At 41.7% G+C, this 13,719-nt stretch overlaps 2 protein-coding genes across 2 annotated transcripts in view; both read right to left on the reverse strand.

Annotated features, from left to right (window-relative positions):
- LOC310775036 (vesicle-fusing ATPase-like) overlaps positions 1 to 791 on the reverse strand; it is a 54,005-nt gene extending 53,214 nt beyond the window's left edge. The window contains exon 1 of the mRNA XM_083635115.1: positions 676 to 791. Within this exon, the coding sequence (XP_083491241.1) occupies positions 676 to 687 (12 nt within the window). The 5' untranslated portion in view covers positions 688 to 791. The remainder of the gene's footprint in view (positions 1 to 675) is intronic.
- Positions 792 to 3,029: 2,238 nt separating this feature from the next.
- Positions 3,030 to 12,063, reverse strand: psmd11b (proteasome 26S subunit, non-ATPase 11b). Its single transcript, XM_083634672.1, has 13 exons — positions 11,965 to 12,063; positions 11,026 to 11,127; positions 9,604 to 9,800; positions 9,419 to 9,476; positions 8,563 to 8,757; positions 7,699 to 7,843; positions 7,049 to 7,109; positions 6,610 to 6,672; positions 6,259 to 6,384; positions 5,729 to 5,764; positions 5,216 to 5,267; positions 4,937 to 5,079; positions 3,030 to 4,491 (listed from the first exon to the last, which is right to left on the reverse strand). Exons 1-12 carry the CDS (start codon positions 12,053 to 12,055, stop codon positions 4,937 to 4,939), a joined length of 1,269 nt encoding a protein of 422 aa, XP_083490798.1. The 5' UTR covers positions 12,056 to 12,063; the 3' UTR covers positions 3,030 to 4,491.
- Between the last annotated feature and the right edge of the window lie 1,656 nt (positions 12,064 to 13,719).

The following is a 13,719-nucleotide window of genomic DNA, read 5'->3' on the forward strand; positions in this document are numbered from 1 at the left end:
GCAGGCTGTTCTGGTGTAATCAGCTCAAACGTAGTCTGGATGACTTGTTTATGGTGACCATGATCTGGAGTCTGGACAATGCATCACAGCATGCTAAGAAGCACCTGGACTTGATTTAATTTAATGTTAGATAAGATCATCATACTGAACAAGACACACACAATTGCATTCAGGTCCAGCAGGAGGCTGTAAAATGCAGGAAGGGACGTAAACAAAGTCACACACACACACCTACACTGTCATGGTCAACAGTCAACACTGAACACCGTAGCTAGCTACATTTAAAAGACCACATGATGTACAACTGTATATGGTGCATTGAATTCCATAAGTTTGTTAAACTGCAGCTTTCAGTGTCATCATTGTTTTAGCTTTAGCTCGGGCTATTTTTTTCCAGCCCTTTGGAGCAGCAACAACACAGTCGACAACGCAATTGAGTGACTTTTAGACTGCTCGACGTGTACTAAATACAGTAAGTAAACGTTACAGCAGCAGTGTGAGCAGTCATAAGATACTTCGTTCGTCTTCCGGGACTGCCAGCGGAGTTTTGAATGACGTGCCATTCTGCCACACAGTCTAATGCTGTGCTGGCTGACGCGAAGTGGCTTCAAGTCTGCGTTACGTTTTACATTCGCTGTTTTGGTTCGTACTTGTGCTTCTCAATTGTAAACTCACCCGACCGGCCATCTTTATATTTTCCCTCTGAAAGTTCAAGTGCAATTCGGCATAAACGCTGTGCTGACATAAGAACAACCGGTCCACAGCTAGCAGGATAGACCTAGCAACATTTTTTTTCCTATTTCCGGTCAGGATCTCCTGTGATGTCATCACGCACATGACGATGATGCGTGATTTCTATTCGCACATAGGATAAGCCATAACCACGCCCTGTGGCGCCGGGATTGGCCAGGAGCATTGAAGCTTGGGACTAAAGCACCTGGGTTTTTTCATCTTTTAAAATAAAGATGTTTAAAAAACTATTGCTTGAAATTAACGATATGATACATTATATTATATGAGCTATGAACGTGAACACAACACCGTTTATATTATTGCATGTTTTTGTAGATTGTGTAGGCTACATTGTGTAGATTGCAATTATTATGCTTATTATTATTATTACTCTCGAAATCGCTGTCCGTTCTCAAGAGCTATTCAGTTGGTTCATGAAATCGCTGGGCTGCGTGCCCTCCAGTGTTTGTGGTGTGGGAGATTCCAGCTGTCAAAAGAAGACAAAAGACTTGCTCCTGGCCAATCCCGGCGCCACAGGGCGTGGTTATTGCTTATCCTATGTGCGAATAGAAATCACGCGACGATGATGCAGATGCAGTAACCAATGAACCCAATATTATCCAGCTCCAGCCGGGGCCAGTACAGAGCACGCCCCTACAGAGCACGCCCCCTAAGTAAATAAATACATACATTTGGCGTATTTTACATAAGCTATTCACAAAACGATCTAGAGATGGATAAATAGCACTACAGGTGAGAGGAAAATGACAGGTGAGAGGAAAATGTAGCCTGTTTGATCTTATAGGTGTTCCTTTTTTTAAGTTGAAACACAACTTTTACATTTCTATATGGTATATCATATTTCTATATGGTATATCATATTATTACATCTTTATTATCACACTATTACCACTATTATCATGTTGTTACTAAGCTGTAATGTAAAGTGCTACCAGTAGTTCCTTGACAGCCTATTTGGAAACTGCTTGTGTTTTTGCCAATGCCATAAAGGCAAAAAATGCTGACCAATGCTGACAGTTAAATGTGAAAGGAAACACTGGGGGACACAGGGAGAAGGATACTGCCTCCACAGAGAAGCCAGTGACACAGAGATTTCAGAATCACTTTTACAACATCGCTCTCCTTAAACACTGATGACTCTGAGAATAGTTCTCTGTGCAATCAAATCATGAAAACCTGACACTCATTATTGGTCTCAGAACTTCAATGATTCTTTTTTTAAACATACGTTTCGAAACTTACATTTCGAAAGTCATAAGTGGTCCTCGTTTGTGAAGACAAATGATCACTTCCATAAACTTTTGTTAACAAACATACCCATTCTAAAATCCCATAGCCTTTTCCAGCTAAGAACCAACATGGCAGCGATTTCTGGTTAAACCTACAACAATATGTCATCCCTGCGTCATATGAACTGAACATGGCCCAGGTGAGGCAGGGGTGCACCGGTTTTAAGGCGGCAGACAAGATATGGGCCAGTTGAGCGTATTTGGCCCAGATGCCAAATTAGAACTGATTTTGATGCCACCCCTCTGGGCATTCGTTAATATCTCTGGTGCGGTGGGGATAGGTTTCACCCCTGGCTCGTTCTGATTGTGGTCTCTAAAATCAAAATAGGCGACAACGTGAAAACAGTCATTGTGCAAACTACAATTCTTTATTTTTTTTAATCATCTCCACTGTTTGGTGCATCCGAGGCACGCACCGGGCTCCCCGGCTGTTTGCCCGGCAGGTCGAGTCGCCAAGGCAGAGTAGGCTACCCGGTGACAGCAGAGGTCAAGGTCACTGTGTGTTGTTTTCCAATGGTTTCAAATTTCCCGCCAAGTCACTGGAGCTTTTGGGGATCTACCTATGTGGGCATGTGATGCTCAAGCGTTTTGGACTTCCGTTGCTGCACTACTACATTGCTCTGGTGGGAGGAATGGGTGGGAGGGAGGGAAGGAGAAATGCCTCTGCTAGAATGGATTGGCCGGGGGACATGGGGAGGGATGATTGGTTGGTGTTAGGCCCCTCCGGCTGATTTCTAGCATCATTCAAACCTCTGGAGACAATCTTCATTTATTTAATGGGACTTTTTTTTTTAAATCATATAGCCTATGGGAGTGCAACTTAAAATTCCACTATCCATTCATAGTCTCCACCCTCATTTAAATACATAACATACACAGTAATGCTTACTGTACCTAACTCCCCTCTGGAATATATGCCAATTAAGTGCTTTGTGTAAAAATATTAATAAAAAATAAGACAATCCAAAGCTGTCATTTCAACTGTGATTTAATGCCCTTTAATGTGATGTGGCTTTTTCAATCAGGTGACCAATTTACCAACAGGAGGAAGAGAATCTTAAGTTAATTCTATCAGTGTTAACATTTCAATTCCTGTGGGGTCCGATTTGAAGGATTCTTTCTTACGGTCTACATATCTTCTGTTTGATTTTCCATAGATTATATTATTTTCAATTTCAAGATACCTTTTCAACCCAGAACCCCAAAGTCTTCTTACCATCAAAACACCACAGATAAGTAGCCAATCAAACAGTTACCAGGTCAAATCACTTTTTCTTTTCTTTTTTGCAAAAGGCAAGACAAAATTCTTAAAATACAAAATATTTATTTTGAAAATGACTTTATAAATGAAAACAAAACAAAAAAATCAAACCCATACAAATTGTTTGGTTACTAGCATTCCACACTAGTGCTAGAAACTAACAATGGAGAATTGCTCACTCATAAGACATAGTAGCTCAAAGGCAATGAATACATCTCCACTTCGGCACCCCTAATTTATATTGCACCCAAACGTTGAGGCAAACAGAAGGGCAAAAAAAGGGGCACTGGTGGTGAAATGGCATCCTATCTGCTCTATGTACTTATGTGAGTGCATGTGGGGGGGGCAGAAATGGACCAATCAATTAGATTTTCTTTTAGACTTACAAACAAAAACGCAAACCAAATAAAGTAATTTAACAGCTATTTGAAATACAATGACGACTCACTGTTGGCATTGATATATGTTGAGCAAAAACCTAAGAGCTAGAGGGAGCTCTTTGACCAAAATTCAATTGCCAGAGCATCCCAAGGAGAATCCCATCCTCCCAAAAACTCAAGGTGCTTCTGAAAGATATGAACCAGAAGAAAGACAAAGCCTGGTCCCTGCATGTCCAGCCGGTAGCAGGGCCGGAGGCTCCAGAGAAAGCCTGGTCCCTGCATGTCCAGCCGGTAGCAGGGCCGGAGGCTCCAGAGAAAGCCTGGTCCCTGCATGTCCAGCCGGTAGCAGGGCCGGAGGCTCCAGAGAAAGCCTGGTCCCTGCATGTCCAGTTGGTAGCAGGGCCGGAGGCTCCAGAGGTCGACGTCGCACCTTTGAGGTTGCAGTGGAGTCATCTTAGGCTTTGAAAGCCCAACATACAGTATATTCTACAGGTGATATAAACATATGTATACTTTAACTTGTTAATCTTTTTATTGTGGTTGTACAATATTCCCTGATGGCCTGCTCTGGCCTCTGAGTGTTATACAGAATCCTGAATGGATATCAAAATGAAAGAGAGAGAGGAAGGGGGGGGGGGACAAGAAGAGAAGTGATGAAATTGTCCGTTGAAGGAGAGGGGGGACTTGATGTTTGTTGCAGTTTGTGGTACTTTTGTCGCTCTCCCTTGTCCCCCTTCTTAAAATGTTACACACGCTGGTCACACACACACGCAGTTCTTCCACCGCCCTGCTGGGGTCACCATTTGTTCTGAGGATGGGGGGGGGGGGGGGGGGGGGGATTATGAAAGCCATGGGGTTAAAACAATTTGACCTTTCATATATCAGGAATAGAGGCTTAGAAACATTATGATGCAATAGATTTGACTGATTCAGTGTGCCTTTTTAATTGCAAAAGACTATACAAAAGCCCTGGATCAGGACTGGCTACACTTTGTCACTTGTGAAATTGAATTGTAATATGCATTGGTAGAAAGCAGGCAAAATATGAAATAGGACATTATTAAGCAGGTATGGCATTTAGGTAGGCATTTAAGTCTTACGGAGTTTGTTAATATGGCCAAAATAAATATTTTAAATCACTCTTTGGAACATTTTGAAGGAAAGAAATACATTTTGTTCCACACCACTGGTCCTGGCATAAAAGTTGACATTAAAACAGTAACATGTAAATGCACTTCATGCAATATCCTTACCTATGTTAGCTTCTTGGCTTTGTTGTAGAGTGAATCCACAACTTTGCTCATATTGTGAATGGTTTCCAGGGCCGCTTCATACGTTTTGTCCACTGGGGGCTTCTCAAATATGATCAAGACACCTTCACCTTGGTCAAGGATTCCTGCAGTAGTGTCAAGAAAGGTACTTTGAAATATTACAGGACACCAATGAGTCTCTCACTCCCTACACACACCTTTTTCTTCTTCCTTTTTACAGAAAGACATTTAGTCTGTTATGGAGCAGACAATTTCACTTACCGTGAAACTTCGAATCCAGGATCATCTGCGATAATTTCCTCTCAACATCCCCCTATAAATACATCAATAAAACAAACAAAAAAAAACATTAGACACATACAGCTGAAGGAATAAGAGTCATGTTGATTTCAACTAGGGGTGCACCGATCACATTTTTTTGCCACCGATCACCGATTGCCTATGGGAAATATCTGCCCAACCGATCATCGACCGATCACCGATATATAAACTCCTCAAAAAAAGTTTGGAAACGTTATTTCGGTCGATTATTTCTCCCCTTTAATAATACCAATTGGGATTGTATTTTATATCGTTGGAAAGCATGATTAGTGATAGGGCTTTTTTTTTTATTAAAAAAAATAAAATAAAAAAATAATATAAAGAAATATCTGCAATCAGTCGATCGCATATTTGAGGTCAAAATCGGCCGATACAGATTGCGTGCCGATCGATCTGTGCACCCCTAATTTCAACATGACACAAACACACTTGGAGCAACAGAAACATCCATACCTCTGACAGTTTGATGAGACCTGATATGTGTTCTATCTGAAAACAGACGGAAAGTGAAATTAAACATGAGGTATAATCTATAGTGGCTCTTCATGATTATTATCAATATCATTTACAAGAGGTAACTGTCATTAATTTCCATACATCCCTCCTATAAATACACATGGCCATCTTCAAATATGTTTTTCATCAGAAGGGTCAGAGTGCAAGCCTGCCTGCAGTGCAGCACCCCTGGAGCTGTTTGGGGTTCAGTGATGTGGTCAAGGGAGCTAAAGCAGCTGTTCATTCCAGACAGGATACAATTCCCATGGTCCTGACTCCTGAGGCCAAATAAATGACCCATCGCCAGCCCTCCCCTGGCAAGACTGATGCCGCCCAAAGACAGCTTAAGACGTCCTTTGTGGTTTGTGCTCAGATGAAGGCAAAGACAACGCTGAGGTATGATGGACTAAAACCCTCATCGCTTCTCCGTTTGTCCAGCGTCATCGTGGTGAGATTCCTTTGTAAAGCTAGGCCAAGCTGGTCCTCACCTGTACTCTGGAGAAGGGCTCGATGACTCGGATGAGGTTCTGTTCCAGCAGGTTGTCATACACCGTGACCAGGTGAGTGCTGATGATGGGGTCGTCCCTCAACTCGGCTCTGTACTCTGTTAGGGCCTGGAAGATGCACAACTTTCACTTAAAAAAAAAAAACTTCAAATGTGTACTTAAGCATACTACGTATGACTTTAATTTGACTGTTCATTTCTGACAGTATTACACATATTACCAAGCTAAGGAGGGCAGAGCAAGAAGAGAAAATGAAACCATGTAAGGCTGAATGGAGCGTGCCACATCAGCATGGAAATGCAGGAACATAGATTTGATCCAACTAAAAAGTACCTTTTCAAAGTCTGCTAATGATCGGTTCTTGCAGGCCTGGGCAACACTTTTCAGTGCATCTGTCTGCAGAGAGGAAGAGAACATGATGAGATGGATCACTCTAGAGCTGATAGATGTCTATTAAGTGAGGGAAAGGACATTTGCTTTGAGAATGATCTGGATATAGCAATCTAACCAAAAAGAGGAAACTGCAATATTGACAAATGGGTTTTGCGCAGAATTCCTTACAAATAAAGTTGCTTGGGTTTTATTTTATTCAGACATGACAAATACTATGCATCACCATTTCAATTTCAATGTTAATTTAGCTTTTTTTTCCTCCTTCAAAAATGTAAAAGAAAAAGCGGTGTAAAAAAATAAATACATCTCAAAATGTTTTGTCAACAAATTAAACTACTATTTGGGCCCGGTCTATGTGTAAAGAGTGAGAAGTTCTTGCCTCGCGTCCGGCGTGCCGCAGGCCCAGCTTACCGCTGATCAGGCCTTGTACCTCCTCTGGTCTGAAACAGAAAGGTAACAGAAAACTAACAAATCAGATACGAGCAGCATCGACAGGTATAGGCAAGTGGCTTAAAAATGGAGAACAACAGTGATATACAGCATCAGGCAAATCACTTTTGGAGAAATCCAAACTGTGTACCAGGCAAGACAAATCAAACAAAAAAAAGCTGATTGAATTTCAAATAATAAAAAATGGTAAGGATGAAGAAGGTCGTGAGACCGAAACGGCAAAAATAAATCTACTGGGAGATTCCAACAGCAGTGTGCGGACTCTACTTTTTATTCAAGGATGAAACGATTACCAGTTTAATGATAAACCACGATAGAATTACTGATTGATTGTTATTTACGGTTTAAATTTTTTATTATAATTAAAACCATGTTACAGCGATTACAGCGCTGTGAAAATACTGTAAATACGGTAAAATACTGTCCATCATCAACCAAAGTTAGCAACCCTTTCAGCACATTTTAACAATACCGCGATAATACTGATAACTGTGATCATTTGTCACTATAATTGTCATATGAAAATGTCATACCATTTCATCACTAAAACATGACCATTGGGTTTTTAGCGTCACTCACAAGTTGAGCACAATCTTGCAGAGAAGCATGTATTTGAGTGATGTGATGGCTCTGGGGTGGTTGATGGAGTCGTAGCCCTCGAAGGCCTCGTAGAAGTAGGAGTAGGCCGTCTTCCAGTCCTTCTCCTCTGCCGCATGGATGATCCCTGCAACGACAGAGGGTTTTCAAAGTTCAAAGTGAACTTGAAGTCATTCAAGTGCATCGGTCAAATGTCGACAAAACTGGATACACTTGCTGAGCTGGAAACATCAACATTAAATTAGGCAATTTTGGGGCGTAAGTTACAGACAAAGAGTAACCGAACTAACGGCGTATTACCGAAGTTACTTCCTCGTTTGCTCATGGCAAACGAGGAAGTAACTTGAGTTAATCTTTGTTTAGGTCTTAGTGTGTGGATTTACTACGAAAATTATGTTTGATGGAACTTTGGATTATGATTTCATCACGTGGTGACTGAGTACACGAGTCACATGTGAGTGTTTGTGGCGTTGTTGCAATGTGTATTTTGGGCGACTCAACGGGAGTACGCGGCTGTACCGGGTAACTACCATCGTAGCGCTAGTTAAGTAGCAGCGATGGCTGTACCGCTCTTTGTCGGGCAGGCCAATTGAAAATAAAAGCATGCACATTCTAGTTTTGATATCGACAATATGACAAATGGCCTAAACTTCCAAAATGTTGGCGTACCCCTTTAAATGACATCAAATATTCTTTTAGACCAATGTTTCTCAACCTGCGCCCCATGGAGACAGCATAAGTGTATCTTGAAATGGTCCTGGTACTCCACACAAACACTAGGAAATATTGCAACCACTGTTTGACCCATGTGTGCTTTGGAAAGGAGGCTGGGGAAAGACATCTGACCTGACTGCATGTCCAGCGCTGCCTGGAGCTTTGGGGGACAGTAGATGGCATTGGCGGTGGTCCTGGCTGAAGTGAGGGCTGCACGGGCCTTGGGCAAGTTACTAAGGCCGTGGTATGTCTTACTCTCCAGCAGCTGAACCTCCACCAGCAGAGCTTTGTCATCCATCTTCTTCAGCTCCTGGAGCAACTGGGTGCCTGAAGAAAAGAAAAGAGAGGTCATGTCATGCGCATTAACTGTTGTAAATAACGTTGTCCAAAACTCTTACACCCAATGTACAGCAGATGCATTACGGCTGCATTGCGGAGCTGGTCAAACTGCTGGATCAGACTCTCGCCCATGTTAATAGATGGGCAATACATGCGGTGCGGAATAATTAGGCAGGCACAGGTTCTATTTTTCGTCAGATCCCGCATGTGTCATGAGTGTGGTTCTGTTCGCAGCCATACTGCATCTGTTCCGGAGCTGGTGGACATTAGCCTTTACTCAGAGGAGCTCAGTCAACAGTTAGGGGGGGTAAGTGCACAATACCTTGTAGTTCGGATCTGTTCTTTCTTTGTAAGATATGTAAGGTGTCTTTGCCATGGTGTGTTTAGGTGAAGGATGATTGTAGGAATACAAGGCAACTTGTCAAAGTTGACTTTATAGAAATAAGTGTTACCAAGTTGGTAGATCAGAAAAATCATACATCATGTTCTGTGAGGTATGTACCTGTATGTTTGATGGTAAATACAGTAGGTCGGGGGCACATAATGTCCACATTAGTAAAGCTTTTGCAGCAGAAGACAGATGCTGCCATCCCCCACGAAGGAAAAAGCGACTGTCTGTCCTGTCCAAACAGCCAGTGTAGTCACTCACCAAGTGTCAAGGCCTCTTGGTATCTTTTGGTGTCAAAATACAATGCGATGAGTCGAGCCTGGGTGAGACAGGGGGAGAATGCTGTTAAGATGTGCCATAAGCTGAAGCTTTTAACTCCAGATAGGCATATGTCCTCCTCCCTCACCACCTCTGGTAACAGTTTCACTCTCTTTAAACCTGCTTACCTCCAGAGCCTGTCGTAGGAAGGTCCTCTTCTCGGCCTTGGCCCACTCAATGCATTCAAGACACAGCTCCACCTCTTGTCCCGTTGCTGCCTCCATATCTAGAAAGAGGTCCAGCAGAGAACGGACCAGCCGGGCTGCCTTGGCCTTGCTGATGGAGATCAGGAAAGGCCTCACAAATTTCAGCAGACCCCCTAGCTCTGGAGACAACCGTGACAGGAAATATGATGAGATTATCTCAGAAAGTAAAAATGTACATAGCATAAAATCAGCGATCGGGCATGAGCTCTGTTTAATTATTATTTATGATTATTAATTGGGCTTAATTCACAAGTTAAAGAAGATCAAGCAACTGTGGTAAATGATTAATTATAAAACGGATCGTTCCGGTCCTTGATTATGATTGGCTGAGCCACGTTCGAAGCAGCTGTAATATACTCTATAAACACACATCCTGTGACCGCATCACTGTATTACTGCACCAGACGTCGTATCTGGGTACATCCCATTTCTCTTAATTGCATCCATGTGTGATGAAGGACTACATTGCTTGGTGGAAGAACAATTATTTAAGTTAAGTTAAGTTAAGTTTAAGTTAGGTTGGCCCATGGCTGACCAATTTGGGGCCCAGCTCCCATTTGTTTTGGACCCACCATGGATTTGACAATCAATAAATAAATAAATAAATAAATAAATAAATAAATAAATAAATAAATAAATAAATAAATAAATAAATAAAATAAAATCCGTGGCAGATATTACTGTCTTTCAGATGCTGTGGCGGGCTCATCTTTAAAGCTAGTGATGATACCCATAGCATATGAAACTAGAAGACCGAAGGAATCCATTGGTACTAACCAGGTCAACCTAGCTTATCAGGAAGGGGACTAACTAAACGCGCCAAAATAACTGACATGGACATTCTCAAAGACCTCTCACCTCAAGATATCCAATTGAGAATGGGTTCTATGAGTAGATATACGCACCTTGAGTTGCATGCACTCTGTTAGAAAGGTGTCTTTCCCTTTAAATATGTTTATGCTTTTTTTTTTTATATATATATATATATATATACCGTAATCAACTCTAAATCTAATTATAATAATATTACTGTTAAGCAGATAAAAGAGTAGTGTTTTTGTTTTTAAAATGTTTGTTAGATTTAGAATGTAAATTGTCTATAAAATATAATACATTTTAATGTAATGTAATTCCATTAGTTTGAGCAGGTAAAACAGCTTGTGTTTTGAACAGGAAGTCGTGACACAATGGGTGAGCTACATAAGGTCAATAGCCTATACATAGTAACCTAACGGCAATAAGCACCATGAGGCCGTGATTACAGTGATTTTTTGTTTGGGAGTAAATTAAACTCTAAACTGCTGCTAACCCCCCGAAAAAAAGAAAAGAAAAAAAACAACTTACCTGCAGCCTGTCCAGTCTTGGCCAGGAGTGACCCCAGCTCCAGGATGCTCTGTTCTTTAACCCTGACAGCTTCCTCATCATTCTCTTGAACATCTCTCCTCACTGATGGGGCAAGGCAAAAATAATAATGATAAAATAAACTTTGTATACATTTAATATAATAAAATACAGCTCCAAGTGCTTTACAGGGAAAAAAGAAAAAAAATCAAGTTATATATTGGGGCATCCTGTCAGTATTAAGGGCTTTTAAAACGTGACAGCATTTGTTGTGTGAAAATGTTTGAAACTGTCAGAGGAACAGATTGTAGCAGGCCAGTTTGTTAGTAGTAGGCCAATGTGACAAGGCAATTTGAGGACACGCCAATGGGAATGTTAGCCGAGTGTTAGTCATGTCCATTAGCTTGTCATTGTGTGTGACCACAAACATACATACGTTCCTTGACTGATAAGTGATAATACAATGTCTCTCACTGGCTTGCCAAACAGGTTAGCGGTCAATGGTTGGCATTATGGGTGGTCTCCTTCACTTTGCCTGACAGCAGTGCTGGCTAGGATGGGTCAGGAGCTTTTTTCAAGAAGCTAACAACGTTAGCTACAACAGTAATCAGCTAAGCTGGCTAGCTAGCTATTTAGTTAGCTTGGGAACTGCTATGAACAACACGTGAGACCTATTTAGCTTGCCTAAAACATAACATTACCGAGACACGTTCACGTTACATAGCTATTTGCTTGTTAATCACGGCAGGCCTCTAATGTTAGCAAACATGCTAACCAACGCTAGCTAACTAACACTAGCAGTTACAGTTACCCCACCATTCAACAGTGAGTCAGCACGGCACACGGACCGGCTCCTAGCTAGCAAGCTAACCTAGCAACCTATCGCTGGTTGAGAAATATCAGAATGGTGTTAATAAAAAAAAAAGGCCTTTTAGCATTTACCTATTGAGTGGAGGATATCGATAGAGGCGTCGCGATCCGTGCTAATGAGAGACTGAGCTCTCTGAAATTCAACCACTGCTGCAGCCGCCATCTTCCTTATTCAAATGCTGCTTGTACGAAAACTACGTGCGAGGACGACGTTACCACACTAGCTTGCGTGTCGGGATCTACAGACGTTTGGGAAATGTAGTTCTATCAAACTGAGCTCGTCCGTCGGTCCAGGTGCGTTCTTTTGACGGCTGGCTGGCTGACACATCTATTTTTGCATTGGCAACAATTAACTGAAACATATGATGTTGTCAGGTCGCCATTGTAAATAAGAATTTGTTCTTAATGACTTGCCTGGTTAAATAAAGGTTAAATAAAATTAAAAAAAAATGTGGAAACAATATTTCCTGGCAGGGTTTTTTTTTTCCTGGCAGACTGTTTTGATATAGCCTAGGCCTAGGCTATAGCTGTGATCAGGAACAAGTTACACCCCACAGCATTCACAGCATGATTGGCATAATGCAACATTTATTACATTTATCCTATGCCTATTATGAATAGGTGAAGAAAATAAAACCTATGAGATCAAAAATGATATGGCATGGTCAGTATAAATACAAATTTAGACAAAATCTAGAAAAAATAAGACAAAGTCCCTATAAAGTCCCTATTTAATAATTAGTAGGCTACACAGACTACTCGAAGTCCCTATGTAGGCTATCTTATAGGAATTAAAACAATAGCCCTTGCCCCTTCCAACTGTCACTGCTTGCTACGAGCTCCAAGCAGTGAGGAGACGCTTGCCACAGAAATAGCCTCCTACTAGTCTTTATTTCATGGTAGTATTATTTAAATAGCCTAATAAGGTGATTTATGGTTCGGATAATGTGAATGTTGTCAAGACATGGATGCTGTGGTTTCATTGGGTTGCTTGCTTGAGTGCTGTGCGCCTGTTGTGATTGGGCGGAGTTGTTGAAACAGCAGCGCGGCGCGGACACAGCGCAGAGCGGCGCCCCTCCACCGCCTTTGCGTCACACAGCACCCTCTCGCAGCATCCGCATCTCACGGCCAGGAGGACCAGGAGCACATCTTCATCTCAGCATCCATTCCACAGTTGCCTCATCCTCACACCACCGATAGCCCAACAGGCGCATTGACCCCCTGTTTTTCCTTTTCCTCGGATCGGATTATTTTGTATTATTCAGTCGTATGCCCCGGAATGGTTTTTTACCTTGAATCGTGTCTTACAAGGACAGAAACGCTATAGGCTACAGTGATTGAGACGAGGAGCATCGCTGCATGCGCAATTATTGTCCTATTGAGCAGAAGATAAACATCTGGTAAGCTGCTTATGGATGTTTCATTTTGGTAGCCTATTCGTATTGAAATTGTCGTTTTGGATTGTAGAGTTTTTTGCGGGTGTTTTTTTAGCCGACGTTTTTGATATGCGTAGCTATGTCAATTAGGGGAAATTTGAGGATAATAAAGTGAAAAAATTAGCATGTGATTTTTATGGAATACAATCATATTCCGTCATATTGTAAGAGAGCAAAAACATGAAGAATGTCTTCGTTATGAAACCACCGCCTTATTGCCAGTATCCTCATTTCGACGCAGTCGCTCAGCTTCAGCACCATGGAGAGCACCGGTGCACACAGCTCGTTATCACAGCAAGCTGCCAAGCAAATACGGTCATCCCTTAATTGCCTCAAATATCAATAAAGTCACATTCTATTCGATCATTTTGGATTATAGGCCTATTGGGAA

This window comes from Poromitra crassiceps (assembly GCF_964638095.1).
Source record: "Poromitra crassiceps genome assembly, chromosome: 4".
Lineage (NCBI taxonomy): Eukaryota > Metazoa > Chordata > Actinopteri > Beryciformes > Melamphaidae > Poromitra > Poromitra crassiceps.

Coding starts and splice junctions, on each gene's coding strand:
- psmd11b (XM_083634672.1), bottom strand. CDS start 12,055: ATGGCGGCTGCAGCAGTGGTTGAATTTCAGAGAGCTCAGTCTCTCATT. Junction 8,758..9,418: donor CCAAGAGGCCTTGACACTTG/GTGAGTGACTAC, acceptor TCTTTTCTTCAG/GCACCCAGTTGCTCCAGGAG. Junction 5,765..6,258: donor AGCCCTTCTCCAGAGTACAG/GTGAGGACCAGC, acceptor GTCTGTTTTCAG/ATAGAACACATATCAGGTCT.